Source organism: Panthera onca, chromosome A1 (genome assembly GCF_046562875.1).
Source record: "Panthera onca isolate mPanOnc1 chromosome A1, mPanOnc1 haplotype 2, whole genome shotgun sequence".
Taxonomy (NCBI): Eukaryota; Metazoa; Chordata; class Mammalia; order Carnivora; family Felidae; genus Panthera; species Panthera onca.
This window is the reverse complement of record NC_138339.1, coordinates 229,545,162-229,570,448: the sequence shown is the minus strand read 5'-3', so window position 1 is coordinate 229,570,448 and position 25,287 is coordinate 229,545,162. Positions and strand designations below refer to the sequence as shown.

At 42.6% G+C, this 25,287-nt stretch overlaps 1 protein-coding gene across 5 annotated transcripts in view; it reads left to right on the top strand.

Moving 5' to 3' along the window:
- Positions 1 to 25,287, top strand: part of FRY (FRY microtubule binding protein) — a 443,455-nt gene that overhangs the window by 96,362 nt on the left and 321,806 nt on the right. For 3 of the 5 annotated variants that reach the window (XM_060637413.3, XM_060637412.3, XM_060637411.3), the window contains exon 1: positions 5,854 to 6,155. The exons of 1 other annotated variant lie outside the window; for it this stretch is intronic. In XM_060637413.3, the coding sequence (XP_060493396.1) occupies positions 5,855 to 6,155 (301 nt within the window). In that variant the 5' untranslated portion in view covers position 5,854. Of the gene's footprint in view, positions 1 to 5,853; positions 6,156 to 25,287 lie in introns of those variants that run through there. One more of the 5 variants, XM_060637417.3, reaches the window with a different exon arrangement.

Below are 25,287 nucleotides of genomic sequence, written 5' to 3'. Positions count from 1 at the left end.
CTAGAAGTGGCCAAGCCTGTTGAGACTCTGAAGCAATAGCTGAGGAAAGAGATAATGAATCCTACCACTGGGCAGTGACAGCAGAAGAGGACACAGATGAAAAGATGTTTAAGAGATAAACATGACCTCATTTGGGCGGAGTAGTTCCAAGGTTTGTAGCTTGAGTCCCTGGGTAAATGGTGATGCCATTTTAGTGAGATCAGGAATTCAGGAGCTACAGGTTTGGAGAGGCCAGTTTTGTACATGCTGAGTTCCCACCAAGAAATGTTTGGTATGTGTTGAATATACAGATTAGGACACTATGGGGAAGTTGGGGTTGGGCGTGAATTTAGACATCATGGCGCACAGATGGAAATTGCGATCATCGGTGAGAATGATGAGTGCCACTAATGCTCCTTCATCTCAGTTACAGTAGTCACTGGCCGACTTCATTCTAGCAACCACAGTTCTGAGATTACACTGCCTAGTATTTGGACCAAAATATTCAAAAGTTTTATTCTTTTACGATGCAAATTTCAGGTTAATCCCTTAAAGAGAGGAGTAAGACTAAGGACCCTCAGTTCTTCCTCACACAGATCATGTGTGAGGATGTGTCAGAAAATAGTATAGAGAGGGAGATTTGTTCATGTTGTGCCGTCTCACCAAAGAGCTCCACAACAAGCCCAGAAAAATGTGCCCTTAGGCCCTACCTTAACTTGGGAAAAGGCCAGGCAGTTACACTGGCATTTTGCTGAGACTTGCAAAACTGAACAAGGAGGAATGCACGTGTAAATGAAGCTGGATTTCAAGCCAGTGAGAACTGGTTCTAGAGCTTATTTAAAAAGGTACAATCTGCATGATATTAAAAACTTGAGTAAGAGTCTGCTTCAGCAAATCCCTCTATCACAGATTCTGGAATACATAAAGATGATTCAGGAGAATGGTTACTTAGTGGAGTCAGATTTTTTTCAAATGTCTTTTTACATTTTGTTAGGAATTAGCGAATCATTTGAGAAGGTTGGAGCCAGCTTTTCAGTACAGATTTTTAGAAGCAGGTGTCTTCCATATGTCTAATTGGTGGTGGTGTTTTAAAAAATCTATAATAATGCTGACTTTTGGGTTTTCCTTATGTCTTCTGTTGTCTAGGATTGCCTGATCTTGTTTTTCTAATGTCTGTACTTTTGTATGATGTAATGCCCTAGTGTTGGGGAAGGGACTGCCGTAATTGGGGTTTTGTGGGCATTTGTTGTTATGTCACATCTTAGTGCCTTTGCACAGGTTCCCCTCATCTGCTTCGTGAACTCATTTCTCCTCTGAAAACCCTTCCCTTCCCATCCCCCTCTCCATCAGGAAGGGTTGACTTAGTAGCTTTTTTGCATCACCTCTGCACATGGTGGTCACTCTGTGTTGAAATAACTAATTTGTTGGGGCGGCTGGGTGTCTCAGTTGGTTGAGTGTCTGACTCTTGGTTTCAGCTCAGGTCATGATCTCGCAGTTTATGAGTTCGAGCCCAGCTTCTGCACTATCAGTGCAGTGCCTGCTTGCGATTCTCGGTCTCCCTCTAAACAAACAAACAAATAAATATATACATACATACATAAGCAAGCAAGCAAGCTTAAAAAAAAAAGAACCAGTTTGTTATAGTTTGGCTTCCTTCCTAGATTAAGAGGTTCTTAAGAACAGACATTGGACTAAGCATAGTGACAGACACAAAAAATTTTAAGAAGGAAAGTCTGGTCATTAGAGTTCATTGTTATCGAGAGCCAATGAGATAAGTACTGAAAGTCTTCATTGTATTTTTTAGGAACTGAGAAAAGATTTCTTCAGGCATAATCACACATTAGATAGTACTGCAGGTGTTGTTAACAACCAAGCAAAAATGTGTTGGCCAAAGAGGTGGCCAGTGACCTCTTGGAGAGATACATCCACAGAACTGCTTGACTTGGTGATGTGCATCATTCTGATGTTCTACACAATTGCTTTTTCCTGGTGGCAAACCCACTGGCTGTTGGGTCCTCTCAGTTTAAAAACTGAATAAAGAGATCAAAAATAAGAAATATTTGCAGAATATCCAGTACAACAGAGTCAGACTGAGATTTGGAAGCTGATTTGGTGAATCCTAACAGGTCTAAAATCTTCCTGATGGATCAATTTTTTGGAAGATGATAAAAGAGAAAGATCGTTGCAATTGTCAGATCACACAGTTCTAAACCTGCAGCTTCCTCACAAAGAGCCAAATAATTCAATAATGCTGTTTAAAACCTACCACTGTTCACAAGGAAATCATGGCTGCAAAGTGAGGAAATGCCTTTCAATGAAATATTTGAACATTCTGAAACTGAGAAGATAATGCCTTACCGGAAAGGATAAAAGGTTCATGATATGGTAGCATCATGCGATATAAAATACACAAGCTCTAGGAGCATAAGAAAAGAGAATAATTCAAAAGAGATTAATGTGAGAGTTTTTTGGAGAATGGAGACCTTTGAAACAATGGTTATTACAAAATATAGGACTAGACAATGTCCATTATGTATTTTAAATTACTTAATTATGCTGTAAGTTTTGAGATTCCTCTGAGCCCAGAGCCCCAAATCATCATTCTTTTGGCTGCTGAAAAAAAAAATTCCACTTTTGACTGTTACGATAGGTGGGAGGAGGTATGGACTTCACATTACAATCTCTGAATGTCCTCATTTAGACCAAACCAAGCTACATTTTCTGTGGTTGATTATCATTCATGGTGACAGCCAATTTAAATATTTTGATAGGCAGGTTTACTTTTTTCATGCTCACAGATTTAACACTACTTTTAAATAAATATTGTCCTTTGTTTTCATCGCCCTCAAATTTTAATAATAGCAGATTCACGTTGTTCCCACTTTTCTCTTTAAGGAAATATATTAAAGGAGCTACACCCCTCTATCTGTTTATATTCCCTAAGGGGAGAATGAGTTGGGCAGGAAAGGGATTAATTTGAACATATCAGGAAACTTTAGCCCCCTCTGACAACATTTAATTTTTAGGGATCAGGAGATGAGGGTTACCTCTCCAGTAAGGTAGGGGTTTTTGTCCTAATTATAACATAAATCTTAGGAAAATACAATATTTAATTAAGTGCATTTATGGGGCACCCGGGTGGCTCCGTCGGTGAAGCATCCAACTTCAGTGCAGGACCTGATCTCATGGTTCATGAGTTCGAGCCCCGCATCGGGCTCTCTGCTGTCAGCACAGAGCCTGCTTCAGATCCCCTCCCCCGCTCTCTCTCTCTCAAAAACTAAAAAAAAAAAAAAAAAAAAAAAAAAAAAAAGCAATTAAGTGCATTTAAATATGTAAAGCCTGCACATGGTTACTTTATTATTAAAACAAAAATCTGATTTCTCCTGCTTTTTCTCACTTCCGTCTCATAAACCTTACAGACCTACTGACAGCCCAGTTATGAGGGGTGGGTCTAGGTAGATCAGCGAGCCCACCCCTCAATCATACAGTCAAGGCAAAAGGAGTTGCTTGAAAGCAAGAATTATTTTAGGAAAATAGAGAAAGACCTTTCAATTGCTTTTAGATCCCTAATCCATTTAATAAAGCAGCATGATATTGTAATGTAAAGCATGGGCTTGAACATGAGCTTTGGAGTTCTATAAAACCTATGCTCAAATCTTCCCTCCCCCAGTTTCTGGATGTTTGACTCAGTGCCTCAGTTTGCTCATCTGCAGAACAGGGTGCTTAGGAAGAATCCATGAGATAATGCTTGTCAAAGGCTTAGGAAAGAACCTGGCTGGTATTAAGCACGCAATAAATGACAGCTATTATTATCAGGCATTTCGGATGTGTATGTTCTTAACGCTATGCTTACAGCCAGCCCCTTAAAGACAAAGGCAAAATTACAGGTGCACACCATGCATCTACCTGTTGCACACTGTGTGATAATAACACCCTTTCTCAGCGACTCCCATCCCATCTCACACACACTCTTAGTTAGGCTCACGGTGATGCCATGAATTGGGAAAGAAACAGTCACCGAATAGCTCGAACTTCTGCCTGTCTACTGCTGGATTTCTCCCTGTCGGCATACAAATATGTGTGTCCTACGACTCTACCCTGCTGTGTCTTTGAAAAGTGAACGCTGGTCTTGAGATTTTGGAAGGTTTTTTTTCTATTACATCATTATCTCAACGTCTAAAAACTACTTTTTATTTCTTTAGAAAAAAAACATATTTTCATTAAGCTGAGGGAGATTCAAGCAGTCTCATGGGCTTTTAAAAATAGTTTTGTACAAACCACTCATTGTTTTGAAGTTAATGATACATTTCAACCTGATAAAATAGTTCTAAGTCCTGTGAGGGAAGTGGTGTAGGTGTTTCTCAGAATTCGTAAAATAACCTGATAATCTAATATGTAAATATAACTGCTGGGTTATAATTATACATATAATTGCTGGATTATAATGGCGCCCCTGATTGGGACATCATTGTTAAAAAAAAAAAACAAAAACTAGTTTTCTCTTCAGAAAATCTGTAGTGGTTTGAAGACGTGTTGCCGAAAGGGCATAGCCTGGAGGTGTATCCTTAACTAGGTAAAGACACCCAACTTCTGCATTTAGTAAAACCTTCTGCAATAGTAAAACCTACTTGGCATCCAGGAAACCAAAGTAAATAGTGATTTCTAAAGGACCTCGGAATCTTTTGTAATGTTATGTATCCACAGGTTCCAAGCACTGGGAAGAGAAAAGGCAGATCTTATCTTCTTTATCTTCTGACACCCCCCCCCCCCCCCCACTGCAGCCAGACAGAAGACGGTGTACGGGCTCGTGTGTGTATGTGTGTGTGTGTGTGTGTGTGTGTGTGTGTGTGTGTGTGTGTGAGTGAGGCGGGGGGAGGGGTGGCGGCACGGGGGGAGCGCGGAGAGGGTGGGAGATGATGGGAGAAAGAGAGGGCACAGAAGACACAGCCCTGGGGCATGGTTGGAGAGGATAAATCAGAGTTATGATTTCTGCCCAAAGAAAAGAGTGCAGAACATTTAAGGGGGAGGGGAACAAAGGACACCAAAACGCCAAATCCAGAGGAGATAGAAAATATGTAAGGGGTCAAGCGGAACGGAGCAAATGCTGATTTTTCTCACACCACCAAACCACTGACCACTTGGGTTAAAAGCAAGGCAGAGACCCGCAAGGATAACGTGTACTTTTCATCTGCCGAGTGGAGGCCATCGTCACTGCTACAGTCCCAGCTTGTTTGCTAGACCTCTGACTTTGCCGCCGGACAGCTGAACTTTTAGAGAAGCCATCTGCCAGGTAGAGGACAGGATGGAAGGGCGGGTCGGGGAGCTGTGCTGGGTTCCCGGCACTGCTGCTCCCTACACACCCACAGCGGGTTCCTTCCTGATCATCACCAGCCGTCTCTCATCTCCTCCTTGCAGCCAACTTCCAGTTGGCTGCCTGCCAGATAAGGAATTTCATAAAGACGGATGTTTGTTCTGCGTTCGCGGTTCAAAACAAAAGGGTACGAGGCACTGTAAAAAAGTTTTCCCCCCAACTTTAAAAACCGTCCGAGTTTGAGAAGCGGCAAGAAATATAAGGCTTGCAATTTGCATAGGTTATTTATTCTTAAGTAGCAGGTGGTGGTTCCTTTATGGCATCGCACCAACGGCAACTCCACACGGCAACCCCTCACACCAGTTTTTAGTACCCTCTGCAGGAGCCCGCGCCCGTGTGCCCACATCTGCTCAAATCCCGAGCCCTCCTGCACCTAATGGTTTTTTGGATCTCTCCTCCCCTGTGCTATTAACTGTTGAGAGGAGGGGCCACTTAGTAATCCTACACCTGTTCAAGTCCACGCCTATCAATTTGCTAAGCTTCCCAAACAAGTGCCGGTAACGCATGAGAACATCTGAATCTGGGGCTGAGGCGGCCGTGGCTGCTGCCGGGTTGGGCTTTTCAGATTTTTGTGAAAGAGTCTCGAATGTATCTCCTACCATGGCAGTTGATGACAGCAATTTATATTCCAGAACGAAGAACAAACTGAATTCGTCTCAAAATGATTATAAATCATCAAGACGGAGTAGCCTGCCACCTGAACTACTCATAGGAAATGACATTCGAGGGAGACTTCAAAGAAACTTGAAAAATTTGGAGCCCGTTCACCTGAGGCGCCCAAAAAAGAGACCGTCCATATTTCCAGGTAGGAATCGTTTACGTTTATACCGGCCAGTTGGAGGAAAAAAAAAAAAAAAAAAAAAAAAAAAAAAGGACTGTATTTCATTTGTTACGATCAGATGCGTTACATTTAAAATGAACAAATGAACTTGGGACATTTGACAGTGGACAAATAAATATTTCTAACTGTAAAAAATAAAATAATTCTTCGATGTGAAAGCACCCCCACCTTCTTCCTTTTATTTCCTTTGTTTCTTGTAACATCTTTAAGGATCTGTAAATAGGCAGCTATTTTATTACTTGTCACAAACAGCCAGATCATGGAACTGCTTTCCTTGCAATCTGGAAGAATTCCATGCTGCATTTCCTTCTCTGGCGTATTTTCTTTATTTTTCAAGATTATTGGATTGTTGAGTGAAGCTGATGTTTGTGTGCACCAGAAATTAACACCATTAAATACTCGAAGGCATGCTTCAAATTCCTGTCTTGCATCAGAGCCTAAAACCATTTGTAGTAAAGGGCTCAATTAAACAATGTGGATGGTGAACTGGATTGTAGCACAGAAGACTCACGGGTTTCAATCTTGATAAAGGGACTCTGATGTCTGCTTCAGATTTCCATGCCTGGATATTACAGATGTGTAGATCATATAAAATGCCTGTGACAGTGAACTCTAACTGAGGCATCACTGGAGAGTGATTACTGGAGTGTATGAATTGTGTAGTCAACTTGATTTCAATGCTGTTTGCGTTGGAATTTCCTGTAAAAACTACAAGTATCCTTTTTGTTGTGATTGATTTGTTGGAGTCTGTACGGGGGATTGATTAGACCCAACTGCCAAGGATTAACTCTGTGATGATAGAAAACACACAAAGAAACAAACAATTCAAGCAAGTTTTACCTGTAAAGATGAAATTGACTTCCCTAACCGCTGAGTCATTACCCTGCTTTCGGAAATAGCTAGGAGATGATTTAGAAAGTTGAGGACTCAAGGCCACAAGCTGAAAATTACATTTCTTAAGGGAGCTGTGGTTTTCATTCATTTCTTCTTGGTTCAGTGATGTTGCTCTGATGTCAAACTCTGCTGCAGAAAAAAGCAGAGCCCAGGGGTGCCTGGGTGGCTCAGTCGGTTAAGTGCCCAACTTCAGCTCGTGAGTTCGAGCCCCGCATCGGGCTCTGTGCTGACAGGCTCTGTGCTCACATTAAAATTAAAAAAAAAAAAAAAAGAAAGAAAGAAAGAAAAAAGCAGAGCCCGGACTAGACTGGGCCAGAGGTGTGAGTGGGTGAGTGTGCTGTGACGTGAAGGAAGGGGCAACATGAAAAATGCTACAAGGAAGATCACTGACCTGTCCGATGTGTCTAGAAAAACAGTCACTTTCTGCTCATCCTCTTTGGTCTGAAAGCACCAAGGACCTGAGGCCGGTCTGGTTGTCCAGAAGCAGTGTGCCAGGGAGCACTTTGTGTTCCGTTCGTTTGCTAGGACTTCTTCACAGATGTCCTCCCAGACCTTTTCTTCACCTTCTGCTTTTTCCTCCCTTCCTTTATTCTTTGGTGTAACATTGCCCGGATCCATTTATGTTATGATGCCTCCTGCCTTCCTCTACCAGCACAGCCCCATACTTCATGAAGCCTTCTCCTTCTTTCCAAACAGCCAGACCCCAGGGCTCTTCGCCTCCTTCCACTGTCGTTCCCATTTGTCTTCCCTTTCTATAAAGTCATCTCGCTCTGGGCTGTCAGCTACAGCCGCAAAACTGTGGCAAGACCTCTTCGTTTGGACCTCGCACAGGTTATCCTTTCTAAGATCTTGAATTGTCATGATTAATACAACAGAGTAGGGTTGTGAAAAGGGCTCTGCGCTTAGGGGAGCTAAGCTCTAGTCTAGACTGTGCCCCTCAGTGGCTGTGTGCTTTCTGGTCCACTCCACTGACCCTGTGGCCTTCAAGTACATTATTTGTTTCTGCCCCACTTCCCCTCCTTGGGGGCAGTGACAACAGATAGGCTCTTTTCACCCTTCCAATGTTTCACTCGGGTCTTCAGTTGACAGGCTAGAGAGTTACCTGGCCAAAGTTTGGGCAATACCGACTACTTGATTTCTAAATTCCTCTTTAGTTAAACCATGACTCCACTCTCATGCAAGTTGTACTAACTTCTTTTTGCAGTGGATAACTGCAAATCCCACCAAAGCTCCTAAGCGTCACCTGAAAATGGAAATGTACATGGACTGTGATAACTGTTCCCGTTTTATACTGCTGTGTAGCTGCACACAATGAGCACATATGATGTATGTGGGACCTGAGAGTCAGAGAAACTAAGATGCATCTCGGAATTAATAACTGGCAAAACTAGGGCTCAGACCGGGTATTTTGACTCCAGTGTTGAAGCTGTCTCCACTCTTATTACACTGCACTCCATTGTCAACTGTTGCTGTCTTTTTTCGGGTGAGATTCAAGACTCGAAGAGCTATCAGCTCTGCCCTGTGCATTCACTCTGACATATATATCATCCATGTCAGGTCTCGTGTTCAGTCCCATGCTGGACGGTTGACCGATTGGTTGATCAACCAACCATTCATTCATTCATTCATTCATTCATGAAATATTTGTTTCATCCTTGCACTGTTAGGAATAGACCTTCAAGATTCTAACTGCATATTACCCTTCTCTTCTGTTGCCCACTTCTCCTCTAAGGGCCGTCTCATGCTCCAGAGAGCCATCCACCCAAGATGCAAGTCTGTTTCCTTCCCTTGCTTAAAATTCTCCAGTGGTTACCACTGCTCTTAGGATAAAGTCCGAACTCCTTAATGTGAAGTATAAGAGACCTAATAATCTGATCACGGCTTCCCTCCCCAGCCTCTCTCAGCACACTTTCCCCTGGCATTCCAACAAACTCAGCCAACTTCCCACCTCCATGGCCCCTCATGTTTCCTATTCTAGGGAACCCTACCTGCATAGTCTCACCTAATTCCCACCCTGGCTTTAGGTGTCAGCTTGACATCCCTTCTTCTAGGAAGTTTTCCTGACCCCCACATCTGGGTTGGGTATATTCTCTGTCCTTCTCCTCCTCATAACACCTGGACTTTTCCCTATCACAGCACTTATCACACCGTATTGTAATTGTCTGTTTACTTGTTGGTATCTCCTACTAGCCAGTGAGCCATGGCTCATATCAGTCTCTTCACCATTGTATCCCCAGTACCTATCTCAATGCCTGGCACATAGTATGTGCTCAATAAATATTTATTCAGTTGATTCAAAATGCACTGAACTGAATTAACTCTTGGCGTACCTTGTTTCCTCTGTCTTCTTCCAGACTCTCTGCTTGTGATTCTCCCTTACCTCCCAACACATGCGTGCGCACACACACACACACACACACACGCGCACACAGACACGCACTCCTGCGTCCCTGTTATGCCCTTTGTCTCATTCCCCACCTGGGTTTTAAGGCCCAGTTAAAATCTTCTGTCTTCTTCAGCCACCCGCTCTTCTTCCTCTGATCTCTTTGAGTTCTCCTTTATGCTTACCACTTCCTCGGCCTCAGTACTACGTAAAGCTGTAAGAAAAAGAGTGCTTCCTGGCATTGTGTTCCATTGTCTTAGTCGTAAATGGGCTCAGTGGTCACTTTGTTACTTTGTGGCAACTGTTAAGTTTTTGTTTATATAGAAATTCTTTGAAAATAGGGACTGTATCTTATATGCCTTTGCATGGCCCAGTTGTCCAGGAGAGGGAATTGCGCATAGTAAGTGTTCAGCCAACACCTGGTGGTTCAGTAACTAATTTTCTGTGCAGCCGTGTCCATTCTGTGGAGTCTGAGTCTAGCTCCAGCAAAGAACTAGTTGGCCTATAGAGACTGTAACAGGCGAAGGTCTTTTTACTGCCTTTCATCATTTTAAGAACTCCTGGGAGGCAAAAACGCAGGTTTCCCTTGTCTCAGTGTGTAATTCATTCATTGAAACCTGTGTTAGGATTCTGCTGTCTACCAAGAACTATCCTAGACTTTGGGGAGATCGCAGATAGTATGTTTCTGGTCTAAGCGAATAGGAAAGAATTTTCCTAGCTGGGTGCCTTGCGTATTGTACAACTCAGTAAATGCCTCCCGAATAAAGGAACTGAGAGCACTGAATCTTTAAAAGGAAAACCAATGCATTTTAAGGTCATATGTGCACATTAAATACTAACCAGTTTTCTTCCCTTAAAGAAGACTCAAGGGGCGCCTAGGTGGCTCGCTCGTCGGTTAAGCGTCCGTCCGACTCTCAATTCTGGCTCAGGTCATGATCTCACAGTTCGTGAGTTCGAGCCCCGCATCAGCAGTGCAGAGCCTACGTGGGCTTCTCTCTCCCTCTCTCTCTCCCCCTCTCCTGCTTCTGCATGTGCACGTGCTCTTTCAAAATAAATACATAAAACAAAACACAACAGAAAGAAGCCTCAACAACCGAAGCTCGAGCTGAAGTTCTGGCATCTCGCCGGGGCTCACCAGGCGCAGTGTCGAACGTATGTCTCTAGCAAGCACCAGCCTGGCCTCCCCGTCCTCCTGAAAGAGCTCGGCAGCTCGCTAGCGGTAGGCTCGGCTCAGTGAAAGAAAGGGAGGAGAGAGAAGTTGTCCCGACAGACACCGACCCCGTAAGCGTGTCAGATTAAAATGAGTGGCCCGTCCTGCACCTGGAAGCCAGCGGGGCTCAGGTGCCCGGTGTAACGGGTTGTTCGCTTAGCAGACAGGGTGGTCTGTATAACCAGCCAGTTCTGAAAAGGCCTTCGCCACGTCTACAGTCAGCTGTTGGGAAAAGCAAAGCACTCCTCCGCTCGGAGGAAGCAGGCGGTTCCACAGTGCTTCCTTGTCGCTTAGTCAGAGGGCAGCGCGACGGGGACTGCTCGGGGCCGGGAGGAGGAGGGAACTCGGAGCAGCCCCCAGAAGGCAGCTGGACCAGCATTTGGCCCGTCCGGATTCTCGTTTCTGGCTCCCCTCCTTTCCAAAGGCATGTTTGTTTTCAAGCCCACAGTCTAAAAAAAAGTTATTTAAAATCATGTTATTTTTATAATCGAATGGATTTGGGACATTTCTAAAGTCACACTGCTTTTTTTTTTTTTCTTTTGCTTGCTGTATGGAGGTTTGTGCTGGAACTCAAGGTAGTCATTTGCACGATGGCACCTAGATGTGTTCCCGCTTCCCTTGAGGGTGGCCAGAAGGAGACTTTGAGGATGGGCAGTTTGCTTCAGGTGCCCTACTTATCACAGGCACAGTAAAAGACACTGTAATTAAGCATGCCTCCTCAAGCACTGTGTTCTCTGCTAGAGTTCTACCCTTCCAGAACCTGCTGACTAGCACATCTGGTGACATTTCAGCAGGGCCTTCAAGAGAGGGAGAACTTCGGGCCTCCTTAAAGATGTGCTATTTAAAGATTGCGTCCTGGGGCGCCTGGGTGGCTCCGTTGGTTAAGCGTCCGACTTCAGCTCAGGTCGTGGTCTCAAGGTTGGTGAGTTCAAGCCCCACATCGGGCTCCATGCGGAGAGCACGAAGCCTCCTTGGGATTCTCTCTCTCTCTCTCTCTGCCCCTCCCCTACCTATTGTGCGATCTCTCTCTCTCTCTCTCTCTCTCTCAAAATAAATGAATAAACTTAAAACAAAAGACTGCGTCCTGGGATCATGTTCTGTTGTCACAGGTTGCGAGTAGGCTCAGTGGCTCTACTCGGTAATGACGGGAACCATACCTCACACACCCCGGTATTCCCCACAACACCCACTCGCAGGCTTTGCCTACGTGTGCAAGAGGTGGTGAAATAGTCCAGCAGGGTGGAAGATGTGCGCGGATACACGTGTCACGACCACTCTGTGGGCCGCACCCCTGCCCATCTGGTCCTGTGACTTCCTCCGGCTGCTTCCACAGCAGGCCGTGTCCAGGGCCCAAAGCAGAGGGAGCCTCAAAGGCAACACTTTGAACTTCTGTTTTAGCCAGAGCATTTCACAGAGTAAATACCTGCCTCACAGCTGAGTTCAAGTGCTGATCCTCCCTCTCACTACATGATTAAGGTCACTTCGTCTCTCAGAACTTATTTCCTTCTCTGGAAACACTAGTCTCACGGGTTGTGGTGAGCTCCAACGGGGTAACGCATGGCTATAAGATGATACACAACTGTGATCGCCAGACTGCTCTTACTCTTTGGTGCCAGTAAAGGTTTTGTTTTTCATAATTAGTGCTTTTCCTATTCATGGGTGGAGAGTGGGTATGATTGTAACACTTCACAAACTTCATGGTCGGGAAGTTCTCCAAAGTGTGTTTAGTTTTTTTTTGTTTTGTTATGTTTTTTTAAAATATTTATTTGTTTTTGAGGGAGAGAGAGAGAGAGAGAGCAGGGGAGGGGCAGAGAGAGAGAGAAAGAATCTGTAGCAGGCTCCCAGCTCTGAGCTGTCAGCACAGAGCCCGACGCGGGGCTCGAACTCACAAACTGCGAGATCATGACCCGAGCCGAAGTCAGACACTTAACCGACTGAGCCACCCAGGCGTCCCTCCAAAATGTTTAATCAAGACCTTTGCTAATGTAAATCCGATATAAGACGACACTAGTAAAAGATCAATTAATTTTAATTTTCTCATAAAAAGAGGAGGACACAGAAACTCTTCTTTGTGATACATTACCCACGTATTTTCTTACCGTGAATCATTAAACTTGAGAGTATGGTCATGTAAAGCCTCTGAAAATTGTTTAATATTACAAACATCAATGTCTGTGTTTTATAAACTTGTAGCCTTGCCATGTTTAATATTTTTACCTAATTTTGCCCTATTTAAGGCCCTGCTTTTGGAAACTCAGTCCTTATGCTTTTTTTTTTTTTTAAGCTAAAACTCAGAATAGGAAGATAATTGGTTTGCACTTGTGATTTTAAAAAATCACTTCTATGGAGGATTGTAAATGAATTCACCACTTGAAATGGATCTTTTTAAATATTGGTATTTAGACTTCAAAATCTCTTGAAGGTCAGCACTTAACATTTTGACTTAGAATATTTAACAATATTTATGGCATTTCTTATTAAAAACTACTAGTGCAGCAGAAACAGGTAGCCCTTACTTAAATAATCAGATTTAGTTATTGGACAAGTTTATTAAAGGGGATGAAGTTTCTGTTCCTGTTTTGCTTTGTTTTCTAAAAAGAAAATGGCAACAAACCTTTAATAAGATTATTAGTGGTAAACCAGTTACTATAAGGAGCACAAAAATGCTGATACTGTAATATTTATATGCATGATTTAAAAGCAAGGGGAAATGTGTTTTACCTTTATGCAAGGGACCGAGTGTACCCAGCATAAGCGGAAGGCATTAGATTTATAGCTCCACTTCACGCATTGGTCCCTGTCATAAAAAAGAAAAAAAAAAAATTAAAAATACAGGTTTCTGAATTCAGGACTTACTGTATAAGTATGTTGAAACACTTGAACACTTCTGCCGTAAAAGCAGTTCCTCTCCGTTTGTTGATTTACAGCAAATGTGCAACTTTACAGACTTGAGTTTCCATACACTTCTCCCCCCTATTGTCAATAATGCTCTAAATACGTATTCACATCGAGACTAATGAAAATATTACCTATTTTTACATCCGTATAATTTGATGCTTACTCAGTATACTTCACTGGTGATTTGTAAACAGTTTTATTATTTTTTAAAAGGGTTTTTGTGTTTTAAAATTTTTTTTTAATGTTTATTTGTTTTTGAGAGAGAGAGAGAGAGATGGAATGTGAGCAGGGAAGGGGCAGAAAGAGGGAGACACAGAATCCGAAGCAGGCTCCAGGCTCTGAGCAAGCAGTCAGTACAGAGCCCGACCTGGGACTGGAACTCACCAGCTGTGAGATCGTGACCTGAGCCGAAGACAGACGCTTAACCGACTGAGCCACCTAGGCGCCCCGTTTTTGAGCATTTTTAACTGTTTGCATAAATAATGTATTTTCAACAACTGTTTAGGATGGGAATGGCCCACCAGGTACTCAGTTACATGAGAAACCACTATCCCGCCCACATTCTTTCACTCCAAATACTTTGGGACTACCTACCTGTCTAGAGGATGTTTGCCTTCAAATTTCAATTAGGATACCTCTGGTCTTTCTTTACAATCTAGAAAAATACAGATTTGGGAGTAGGGGTTACAAAATGAGATGAGGGGTGCCTGGGTGGCTCAGTCAATTAAGTGTCTGACTGCGGCTCAGGTCACCATCTCATGGTTCACGAGTTCGAGCCCCGCATCAGGCTCTGTGCTGACGGCTCAGAGCCTGGAGCCTGCTTTGGATTCTGTGTCTCCCTCTCTCTCTCTGCCCCTCCCCTGCTCACACTCTGTCTCTCTCTTTCTCAAAAAAATAAATAAACATTTAAAAATTAAAAAAAAAAAACAAAAACGAGATGAAACAGGTAGTTAGTTTCAGGTGATGTGCATGTGCAAACTCTCATCAGAAGGCAGTTAGGGTATTTTTCAGTCACAATTTGAAAACCTTTCCCTCCCATGTGGGTCATGAGTTAACTTTTTTGTGCCGAGCAGCTGACTGTCAGATGTACTTCTGAATATCCTGGAAACATCAGAAGTACGTCCAGATGTACCTCTGAACATCCCAACATCCAGAGCCCAAAGACAGAGGAGGCACAAGGAGGATGGTCATTAGATCAGACTCAGCCATGGTGCTGCCTCTGCTCTCAAATACCATACTTCTCTCCCAACACCCCCCCCCCCCCCCGCCCCGTCTCCACCGACCCTGACACTTAGGAAAGACTAAAGTCATCTTAGTGGGTAATCAATGCTAGATGGCATTGTAGAGTAATTAGGGGCAAGAAAGACACAACTGAAAGAAACATTCCTTGGTCGTAAGTATTGAAGTAGGTGCCCAGTGGTAGCCGGAAGATATCCTCGAGAAAGACTACCACATCTATTCAACAAAAATGTAAACTCTATTGCTAAATGAATGTCTCTTAGGTGCAAAACACTGCAAGGAGTGGATGGTGGTTAAGGAATGGATACACAGTAATTTGTTCGCATATCTAATTTTTTACTAGGAAAGCAGGGGGCATTAATTTGGGCACTCACGCTTCTCTGGTAACCGATATTTAAGCCTCTGTGTTGCACCAGCTAATGGCCATCGTGACACTGTCATCTGGCACAGAAGCCCTAATTGGCGATGAAGCATCGCCCTCCAGGAAAGTCCCAGGGGATCTTGCTTCTCCTCCTCCTTCTCCTCACCTCCTCCTCCTCCTCTTCTTCCTCCTCCCCCTCCTGCTCTGGGTTTCTCTGCCAGGGCTTTGTTCCTTTTTGTAATTTGTGCCTCTTTTCTGAGCCCTATATAAAAAAAAAAACAGCTAGGTAGGAAAGAGTCATAAGTTGAAGGTCCCTCCCTGAGGCCCATCTCAGCAAGGGTTTTCCAGTCCTTTGAGATATTTGAACTCCTGCGTAACTAAGGGAATATTAACTTATCAATTTAGGGCAGAGTGCGGAGGCCCAGACTACCCATCCCCAGGTCCTAACCCCTGCTCAGAACCACAGGGTTAAACACTAGGACTCTCCCTGCCACCTCTTGATCATTGTTTTTAAATGGTAACAATGTGTTATGGACTGAATGTCTGTGCCCTGCACCCCCAAATTCATATGTCGAAGAAGCCACAATCCCCAGTTGATGGTATTTGGAGATGAGACTCTGGGAGGCAGGGAGGCCATGAGAGTGGAGTCGTTAGGAAAGCACTTAGTGCCCTTATAAGAAGAGACGCAAGAGAGATGATCTCTCTGTCTCTCTCTGCCATGTGAGGACACAGTGAGAAAGCAGCCATCGCAAACCAGGAAGAAGGCCCTCACCAGACATCAAATTAGTCAGCACCTTGACCTTAGGCTTCCAAGTCTCCAGAACTGTGAGAAACGAATATTTGTTGTATAAACTACCCCATCGACAGTAATTTGTTACAGCAGCCTAAACTGACTAAGCCTCAGAGCTGGTTGCAGGTAGCCAACTGGATGAATGAGAAACTTTTAAGCCCTTAAAAACAAAAGCTTATAAACAATGCAAGTTATATTATAAAATATACAGAAACGTCCAATGAATAAAATTCAGTGAACGTTCTTCATGAGACTTAATGCTGCACAGAAATTGCATTAATCAAAAACGGGATAAACTAAGTACCGTACTTATTTTCTTTGGTTTTCGAATCATAGAAATATTGCCAAATGTAATTGCTTGTGATAAAGATGTCACAAACTACTACATAGTTATTTAAGTAGAAGGAAATGCGTTTTTGGAAAGTGATAAACGTCCCAAAGTTATGGCCCTGCACTTTGTCTTAATTTCTGCTAAAATAGGGTTTTGTTGTTTCCGATACGCCCATGCTGCTCAGTCAGTCCTTCTTCAACAAAGAGTTGGTGACTAAAATCTGTATGCTTAACCGAGCTTGACTAATATTTGTAATGATAGAAGCCATTTTATTGGCAGTAAATCGGCTTCTGATTCCTACAGCAAACACTCCCACACATACAAACGTGGATGGGCAGGAAGAAAAAGGAAGTGATGCAGAATGATATTCTCCATAGACAACCTAAAATGAAAACACAAAATCTGCATCGAGGGGGTGATGATAGCAGGTGAGGGCGATGCGGAAGAGATGCATCAGGAAGTTGTCTAACATGCCCAGCAGAGAGCACTTAAAAAGAAAAAAAGTGAAAAGAAATTAATGTGACATCCCCATCTATATACAGTCACCTCCCACAGCAAGGACTATGCGAGGTGGTTTTTATTTTGAAGATTTCACGGCTACGGACAGGGCAAGACCACTCGCGGGTACGAAACTGGCTTTGGTGTTGTGTTTGGGAAGTGGATGGAAGTTTTCTGTTTCATCCTTTCTCCTAAAGGACAAGGAAGGATTATAACCCACCAGTGCCTCTGAGGGATTTACAAGACAGTGGACCAGAGGGGAGAGGGGGTGGAGCAGGAAGAGAGAGAGAGAGAGAAGCCCCGAAGAGTTGATTGGATTCTGGTATTTTCACACTCCTCCCTGAAAGGCACCCTTGCTCAGTCTCTACATTATAACTCAAAAAAACAAACAAACAAACAAACAAACAAAAAAACCAAAAACAAAACCCCGCAATATCTGGATCTAGCTTATTTATATTTGGGCAGCAGGGGTAGAAATTACTATATGAAATTTTGATGTTCAGACAGAAGTCTGGCCTTGCACGTTGTTTTCATTACATTTGAAAATGCAGCGTGTACCTCAACAACAACAACAACAACAACAACAACAAAAGAAAATACAGTGTGTAGGAGCGTGTAGAAAAATCTACTCTAAAACCCACCACCTTCTTTTAGAAGCTAGAGTAGAGGGGTATAGTGTTTGTTTTGCTTCTTTAGATAAGTGTGGATGTTGAAGGCTACGAGACACTGTAAAATAGCTTACTATGTAAACGTTGTACACAAAGTACAGATTAATCAGCCCACGGGAATTCTGCCCATGCCCTAAAATGTCTGTAAGCCCCTAATTTCTTATACTCAACAGTTATAATCTTAAGGGACCGCATTGCTTTATGCTACTCATTGCTGAATGAGGGGCGTACAACATCTTTTTAAGTGTGTGGCATAATAAACTATTGCATTTTTTAGGAATTAAAAGTTTTAATTTGAAAGGCAATGCATCTCAAAGTGACAACGCTTCTCCGAACAACTTCTAAGAATTGTGATCAGGTGAGAGGAACATCTCGCTTTCAAAACTGTTCATTTCGTTACTGGGAAAATGAGAAGTGCACCCATCTTTAAGTCATATGAGTTCGTCAAGCCTGCATCTTGCCTACTCTAGACATCAATGAGCTGTCTCAGTTTGTCATCATTGTCATTTTAACCAGTGATAGGGCATCTGAAACCTCTGTGGCATTTCCTCAAAAGTTTAACTCCCTCCTAATTATCCTACAGCTATGCCTTTAGTCCTGGAGATTTACTATTTTTTCAGAGCTCAGACTAAAAAGTGCTTGGCGGTTGTGCCGTTGAAGAATCTGGACAAGAAAATAGCTCACTTGGTAGTCAGCACAGTAAAAAATCAGAGAATCATCAAATTTTGGACCTGAAAAAAGACTTGGAATCCAATTCAATGCACTCATTTTACAGATGAAATAACAGACCTACACAGACAGTTTGCACTGGGGGCCTCCTGCTTCCCAGTCTAATCTTCATGACATCACCACAGAAACCTACATTAAGAACCTCTGCAGCCATTTTTTACAGAGAGAGTGAGGAGAAAATGACACTCACAGCTTTCCTTTCCACAGGGTCCCAGAGGCAAGCAATCCACGCACCAACCTGCTTATTCAACCTCCACATGCCTGCCATGTTGTACGCTGTGGTGGGGCGGGGGTGGTAGGTCAGGTTGGAAGTTTTAAAAAGTACATGTCTGGGGCGCCTGGGTGGCTCAGTCAGTTGAGCGTCCGACTTCGGCTCAGGTCATGATCTCACAGCTCGTGGGTTTGAGCCCCGCATCGGGCTCTGTGCTGATGGCTCAGAGCCTGGAGCCTGCTTCGGATTCTGTGTCTCCCTCTCTCTCTGCCCCTCCCCTGTTCATGCTCTGTTTCTCTCTCTCTCTCTCAAAAATAAATAAACATTAAAAAAAAATAAAAAGAAAAAAAGTACGTGTCAGTCAAAGTTGGTGAGACCCAGCTGGGGTGGGGGTTGAGTCTTGTCTAATGCATGGCATCAAGATCTCAGTAGGTTTTATTTTTTAATAAATATTTTTTAATAAAATTTTTAAATAAATTTTTAAATAAATAATATCTTTCAGATATTAAAAAATTCTCTTTCTTGGACAAACACAATCAAGTGAGAGAGAGGAAAAAATTTAAGTTTAAGGTAACTTTAGTTCAAGGAAACATGATTCTCCTCAGGAGGAAACCTGGATCCTATACAAATATTTCCTTTTCGGGGAGAGGGTCAAGGAATATATGTTCCTTTTGAAAGGGAAAGGTCTATTGAAGTTTCATTGCCTTCACGGACTGAGATTTGTCACTATTTCCTCATTACAGTGAGGAAGCTGAGGTATACGGAATTTAGTTACTCATTCAGCACAAATGACTTTGATTTAATTTTAGACGCCCCTGTTCTTTAAAAGCCCTTTCAGCCATCCTGTCACATGAGATGTTTTTCAAACAGTATTCTTCAGCCTGTAGTCCTCTTGCTGGCTCCTTTCTCCTTCTCTTCTCCCCTCTGTCCTTTCAAATTCCCTTCCACAATGTCCCTGGAATTTCGTCCTCTTCTCTGCCTGTTGTATAGAGCAATTCTGATCTTTCCAGCTCCTAAACTTTCCAGGTTCTAAACTCTTCTTCAGGCCTGTTATTGCATATCCAAAACCAATCAAGGTGCTCATCCAAATCAAAGCACCTTCTGAGACTACTTCCTTTAAGCCTGTGGTCCACACAAGAGTACATGAGAACCATCTGCAGATTGTTTAAAATTAAATTCAGATGCCGGCTCAATAGTTTGGGATTGGCCTAGAAACACTTATATTGAGTCATGATTTGATTCTGATAGATCTCCAGCTCATTCTTTGGGAAACCCTGTGGCACAATGAGATTTCTCCTCTACTGGAGGCAGTTGGAGTCCAGATAGCAGGGCTTTTTCTCCTTTACGTATACAGAGGGTATCTTATTCTCAAAAAACGCCTGCAGAGACCCCCACTATGACTGGAGTTAAACATCTCCCCATTGTTTGATTGCTCAGCCCACCCTATGGTATAAGCCAGAGATCACTCTCATTAGAAGCTCTGTCAAACTCGGGTAGACTCATTAGCAGGGGATAAGACTCGTGTTTCCTGTCTTAAGAGGATTTCTCTTGTCTGAAATGTTTGTATTCACTTGAACAGGCTCAGTGACCCATGTAGCTAAGTCACATAGAGGACAAAGCTTGCTCTCGGACAGCCCAGAGGACTTTGCTTACCATCCATCTTCCAATGGTGTTTGACAGAAGACAGTCAGTCTTAAAGGATCGGGAAGGAGGACCATCTGGGGTTAGGACAGTTCCACATTCTATAATTTTAAAACCCAGAGTAGTTTGTGATTTAGGTGGCATTATCGAATAAGGGTAGCTTTGTTTCAACTCCATTTACAATATAGCTGTGTCTCTTTCAAAAGATCACCTAAATACAAGAATCAGAAACCGATCAGAGGGTCATTATAAAGTATTTAAATTATCCATGCTGTGAATTAATAAATTATATGAGGCATTTTAAGTAGTCTGTTTTACAAAAATGTGCACACTCCTCAGAAAGATATCAACCCTATTGTGTTAAGAAATACATATATCTATATTATTCTTTCTAATAAGTTTACTATCTTTTTTCATGCTTCTGTCATCTTTTTACCTTTATTCTTAGCTCTTTGAATAGAAGAGCTACATTGTGTATTTTTTTTTCTGTTGTTGTTGGTGTTGCCCTGAAACATTTTACCCAATGATTTCAGCCCGTAGTAGGTGTTCAGCAAAATGCTTATGTCCCACCCAGGGCTATGCATACTCTCCCCTCTTCCACAAGCAGTGTGTGAATCTAGGTAAGTGATTTAACCACCCTGTGTTTCTGTGCATATTCCCTGTAAAGTAAGATAAAGACGGTCACTGCCAAGAATCTCTACTCTTTTAGGACCCCTCCGGAGTCTGGAACTGCATCTCTGAAGTAGTTCTCTCATCCACTGGTAGATTTCTACAAAACAATGAATTCTGCATTTTATTTTTGATAGTGCATCTCTGATGGCCTCTTTGCATTCAGAATCAAGCCTATACTCTCGAGGACAGTGTTGAGGGCCCAGCAGCCCTCCTAGCTTGGCTCCTGCTCAGATGAAAGGCTTCATCCCTGCCTCGGCCCCTTCCACACGCTGCTGTAGGCCCACCGACCACTGGCTGCTCTCTGGCCCTGCTGGCCTTTCACTGGCACAGGTCTGGGGTCTCCACACAGCCTTGCTCCATCTGCCCGCCGTGCTTTTCCCTGTCCTATTCTATTTCCAGGCTGAGCTCACAGGTCACTTTGTCATTCAAACTGTCCCTTACAGTCCCACTCCCAGATAATTTAGTTGAGTCCCACCTTTTGTTCCCTGGGACTTTGCACCTGGTGCTATGATAGTATTTAATTCTGTACATGTCCGTTGTTATCACCACCCTCTCTGCCCAGGCTCCAAGCCTTTTGAAGGTAGAAACTGTAACCTGCGAATGAATGAATGAATGAGTGAATGCTTTGCCTGTCTTAACTGCCTGGTTTGTCTCAGCCATCAGTAACAAGCACAGAGCTAAATTATTTCCTAAGAGGCAGTAGTCTTTCTTTGCATTCATTCCCTGGTGAAAGTGGTTTCCTCTACTCTCTCCTGTCTCCAAATCTCTTATCACCTGGATTCCTGTTATTTTCCTTTTACTTTAATATATCCCAGTTCCACAAGATCTCTTTGCTTATATTACTAGCTACTTTAAATCCTTCATGGATTTAATTAAGTGATAAGTATAATACAATATCCTTTGAGCATTATCCGAGGTAAATAACATTTTTCCTTCACGGGCAGCCTCCTTTTTTAAAATTTTTTTTTAAGAGAGAGAGAGAGAGAGCACAAGAGGGAGGGGGGCAGAGAGAGAGGGGGAGACACAGAATCAGAAGCAGACTCCAGGCTCTGAGCTGTCAGCACAGAGCCCGACATGGGGCTCGACCTCACGGACAGCGAGATCATGACCTGAGCCGATGTTGGACGCTTAACCGACTGAGCCACCCACGCGCCTTGTGGCAGCCTCCTTTTTTTTTTTTTTTTTTTTTTTTTTCCCAATTTCTCTTTCCCACTTACTGTATCCTGGGTGAAGCTGATGTCAGCTCTCCCCCCTGTCCATCCAGTTGCCTAATGGTTTGGAATCATTATTCTTTCATAATTTGTTTTGCTTCAGCATACATAATTGACTACAATTACTTGACTGTTTCATTTTGGCTAATGCAGATTTGCAGACTCAGAGCTTTGCCATCCACTTCACTTTTGCTGGTGGCATTATGTATGCTGCGGTTGCAGGGACCGTAGTGGCATTTTGTGCAAACAGTATGGACGGGTTAAGTAGAAAGAATGAAAAGAGACCCAACCCAAAGTGATCATCAGAGGATAAAAGTGAATATCCTAAAGTCCTTAACGCAGTAACAAGTGTATTCAGCTTTTGCATTAAATAATTGGGCATAGAGTCTCATTCCTAAGGAAGCTTGCTGAATTGATGGTCCCTTGATGTAGGGAATGGATTGTTTACCTGATGAAGCAACATACAAATATCTCAGGAATAACCAGCTTTACAACTGAAAGCAAACTCCTTAGGGCAAAGACTTTATATGTTTGGCACAATTACACTTATTGTTCAGCAGTGCTGGATAAATATTTAATAACTGTTCCTCCACACCTATTCTTGGCAGGTCCAGCCTTCCTGACCTGTCATGTCCATAATCAAATATGTATTTCCACATTCATCATTTGAGGTGTGGTGCCACTTTTAGGCTGGTCTCTCTGGGATGTTGCCATCTTCTCTAGGGTTGGGGTGTGCTCTCGGTGCCTGGGACATAGATAATTAGCCATGAATATCAAACAGTACTCTCTTTTTTTTTTCCCTTGCTTTTAAAACTCTCTTTATTTTTAGAGCTAGATGACTTACAGAGTGAGCTGTATTTTCTCCTGAAGGCAAAGCAGTCACTTTTTTCTGAGTTTGTGCTAAGACCCTGGCTTCATCATCTAGGCTCTGTGACTAACTATAACTCTAACTTGACTTTGGGCAGCTCGCTTTGCCTCTCAGGAGGACAGCTTGCTCATCTGAAAGAGATCCTCTTGGGCTGTTCAAAAATGTTCTTTCTGGCCCCCAAGTTCTAGAGTATTGCCTATTTCCAGATGTAATATTTGTGCTTGTTTACTCAGAAGAAATAAGTTAGTTCACTTGTAAGTCTACCTTCCTAGAGAATTCAAAAAATGTTCTATTACTTAAATACTGGATCTGTTACCTGATTTTCTTTTCTTTAAGAGGAATTTCCCCGATATTAATTACATAGAAGCGGGGGATCATTGTGGCAACAGATGTGAATTTCAAAACACATACATGTAGAATAACCTGGCTGTTGAATTACATGGATTTTAAAAAAACGACAACATTTAAAGTGATCAGAAAGAACAAAATCTACTGGTTCTGGATGACAGAGGTCTGCTAATTGTGTGGTTGTGTGAACTCCGTCTCTTGGTTTCTTTATCAGTAAAATGGGAATCTTATCTTTCTGTTTACCAAAGAAGGAGAAAGAAGGCCAAGACTTCAAGGTCCATTGCAGTTACAGGAGTTTCCACTGGAAACTTCCTGTACAAAAAGGTACTGTTCAGGCAGGTGCTTCCAGTTTTCTGACCGTGGGAGAGCCTTCGTCTTTGCCCGCTCGAACTTTCTGTTTCAGCCGCTCTCTTGACGTTTGCCCCCCACTTCCTTATGTCTGGAGCCACCATCTTTGCTCATGCAAAATGTTATTTGTAGTTGATCAGCCCTCAGAACGATTTAATCTGTTGTTTGCTTCCATTAACCACTTCTTCCAAAGGCCCGAGTTGATCTGCCGAAAGGGTAGTCGTTAAGGCTCCGTCAAAATGCTGTGCAAACCCACTTAGTTTTTCTCACCTTGTCTTCCTCTCCTATCTGGGAATTCCCAATCTGCAGAAGTTTTGTTTGTGCACGCTCGGGTTTCCATGGGTGACTCGGGTAAACTGGAAAATTCGGTGGCCCAGGTCAAGATCAGGATCATTTCTACCTGTAATCACTTTTACTTTTGTGAAGTTCAAACACATGGTTCAGGGAAGTGAACCCCAGTTAGCAGGAGCACAGAGAGCTCTGGTTCAACTGAATCTTCGCCATTAGATAAACCCCAACACCTAACAATAACTTTTGTGCTTCCCACTGCAATGATTTATACCAATTTTAGTCTCATGTTTAAATTACTAATATTACGTGTTATCGCATGAATACACCCAGCATTGACACTGTTTTTAAGCGCAGTATATCGTATTTATCTTTCTGAATGCCTTCAAAAATGCATACTTCCTCCGTGGAGTCCCCACATACTAATTTTGAGCTTTCCATCATTGATTAGGATCACCTTGCCTAATTCAATTTTCATTTCTACATTAGTAGATCTTGTAATATTTATTGTTATGATTATTTTTCCACATTGATTCTTTCCCCTCTCCCCCCTCCCCCCAATGGCTGTTATTCATAGAAAAATCACACACGGAATCATTCATTCATTCATTCACTCGCTCATTCGTTGTATAAATACTATTTGAGTACCTACTACCAGTCAGGAAGTAGACTATTACGTTTTCATAAGTATTAGTCTTCTACTATTATTGTAGAGCTATCTATTCTTCCCTTCAATTCTATCAATATTTGCTTCATATTTTTAGGAGCTCTGATGTTTCGTACATATATTATTATTCTATCCTCTTGCTGAACTAAGGTTTTTATATATGTCCTTCTTTGTCTATTGTAACAGTTTTTGACTTCAAATTATTTTGTCAACTATTAGTATGCCACCCCTACTCTCTTTTAGTTACTATTTGAATTGACTATCTTTTTCCATCTTTTCACTTTCAATCTTATTTGTGTTCTTAGATCCTCAATTCCAAAGTCTCTTGTAGACAGCACAGAGTTGGATCCTGTTTTTTTTTTTTAAATGTTTTTTTATTTACTTTGAGGGAGAAAGAGAGCGAAAGAGAGCAGGGGAGGGGCAGAAAGAGACAGAGACAGAGACAGAGACAGAGAGAGAGAGAGAGAGAGAGAATCCCAAGCAGGTTCTATACCATCAGCACAGAGCCCAACATGGGGCTCCATCCCATAAACCATGAGACCATGATGTGAGCCCAAATCAAGAGTGGGGCACTTAACCAACTGAGCCACCCAGACACCCCAGATCCTGGTTTTTTTTAATCCATTATGTCAGTCTACATCTTTTGTTTGAAAAGTTCAATCCATTTATTGCAATTACTGATAGGGGAGGGCTTACTCCCCTATCAGTAATAACAGGAGGGCCTGTTATTATTTTTTTTTCTGTAAGTCTTATGGCTTTTTGTCCTCATTTCCTTCACTGATGTTCAGTTGATATTTTTGCAGTGGCCTGTTTTGATTTCCTTCTCATTTCCTCTCATATA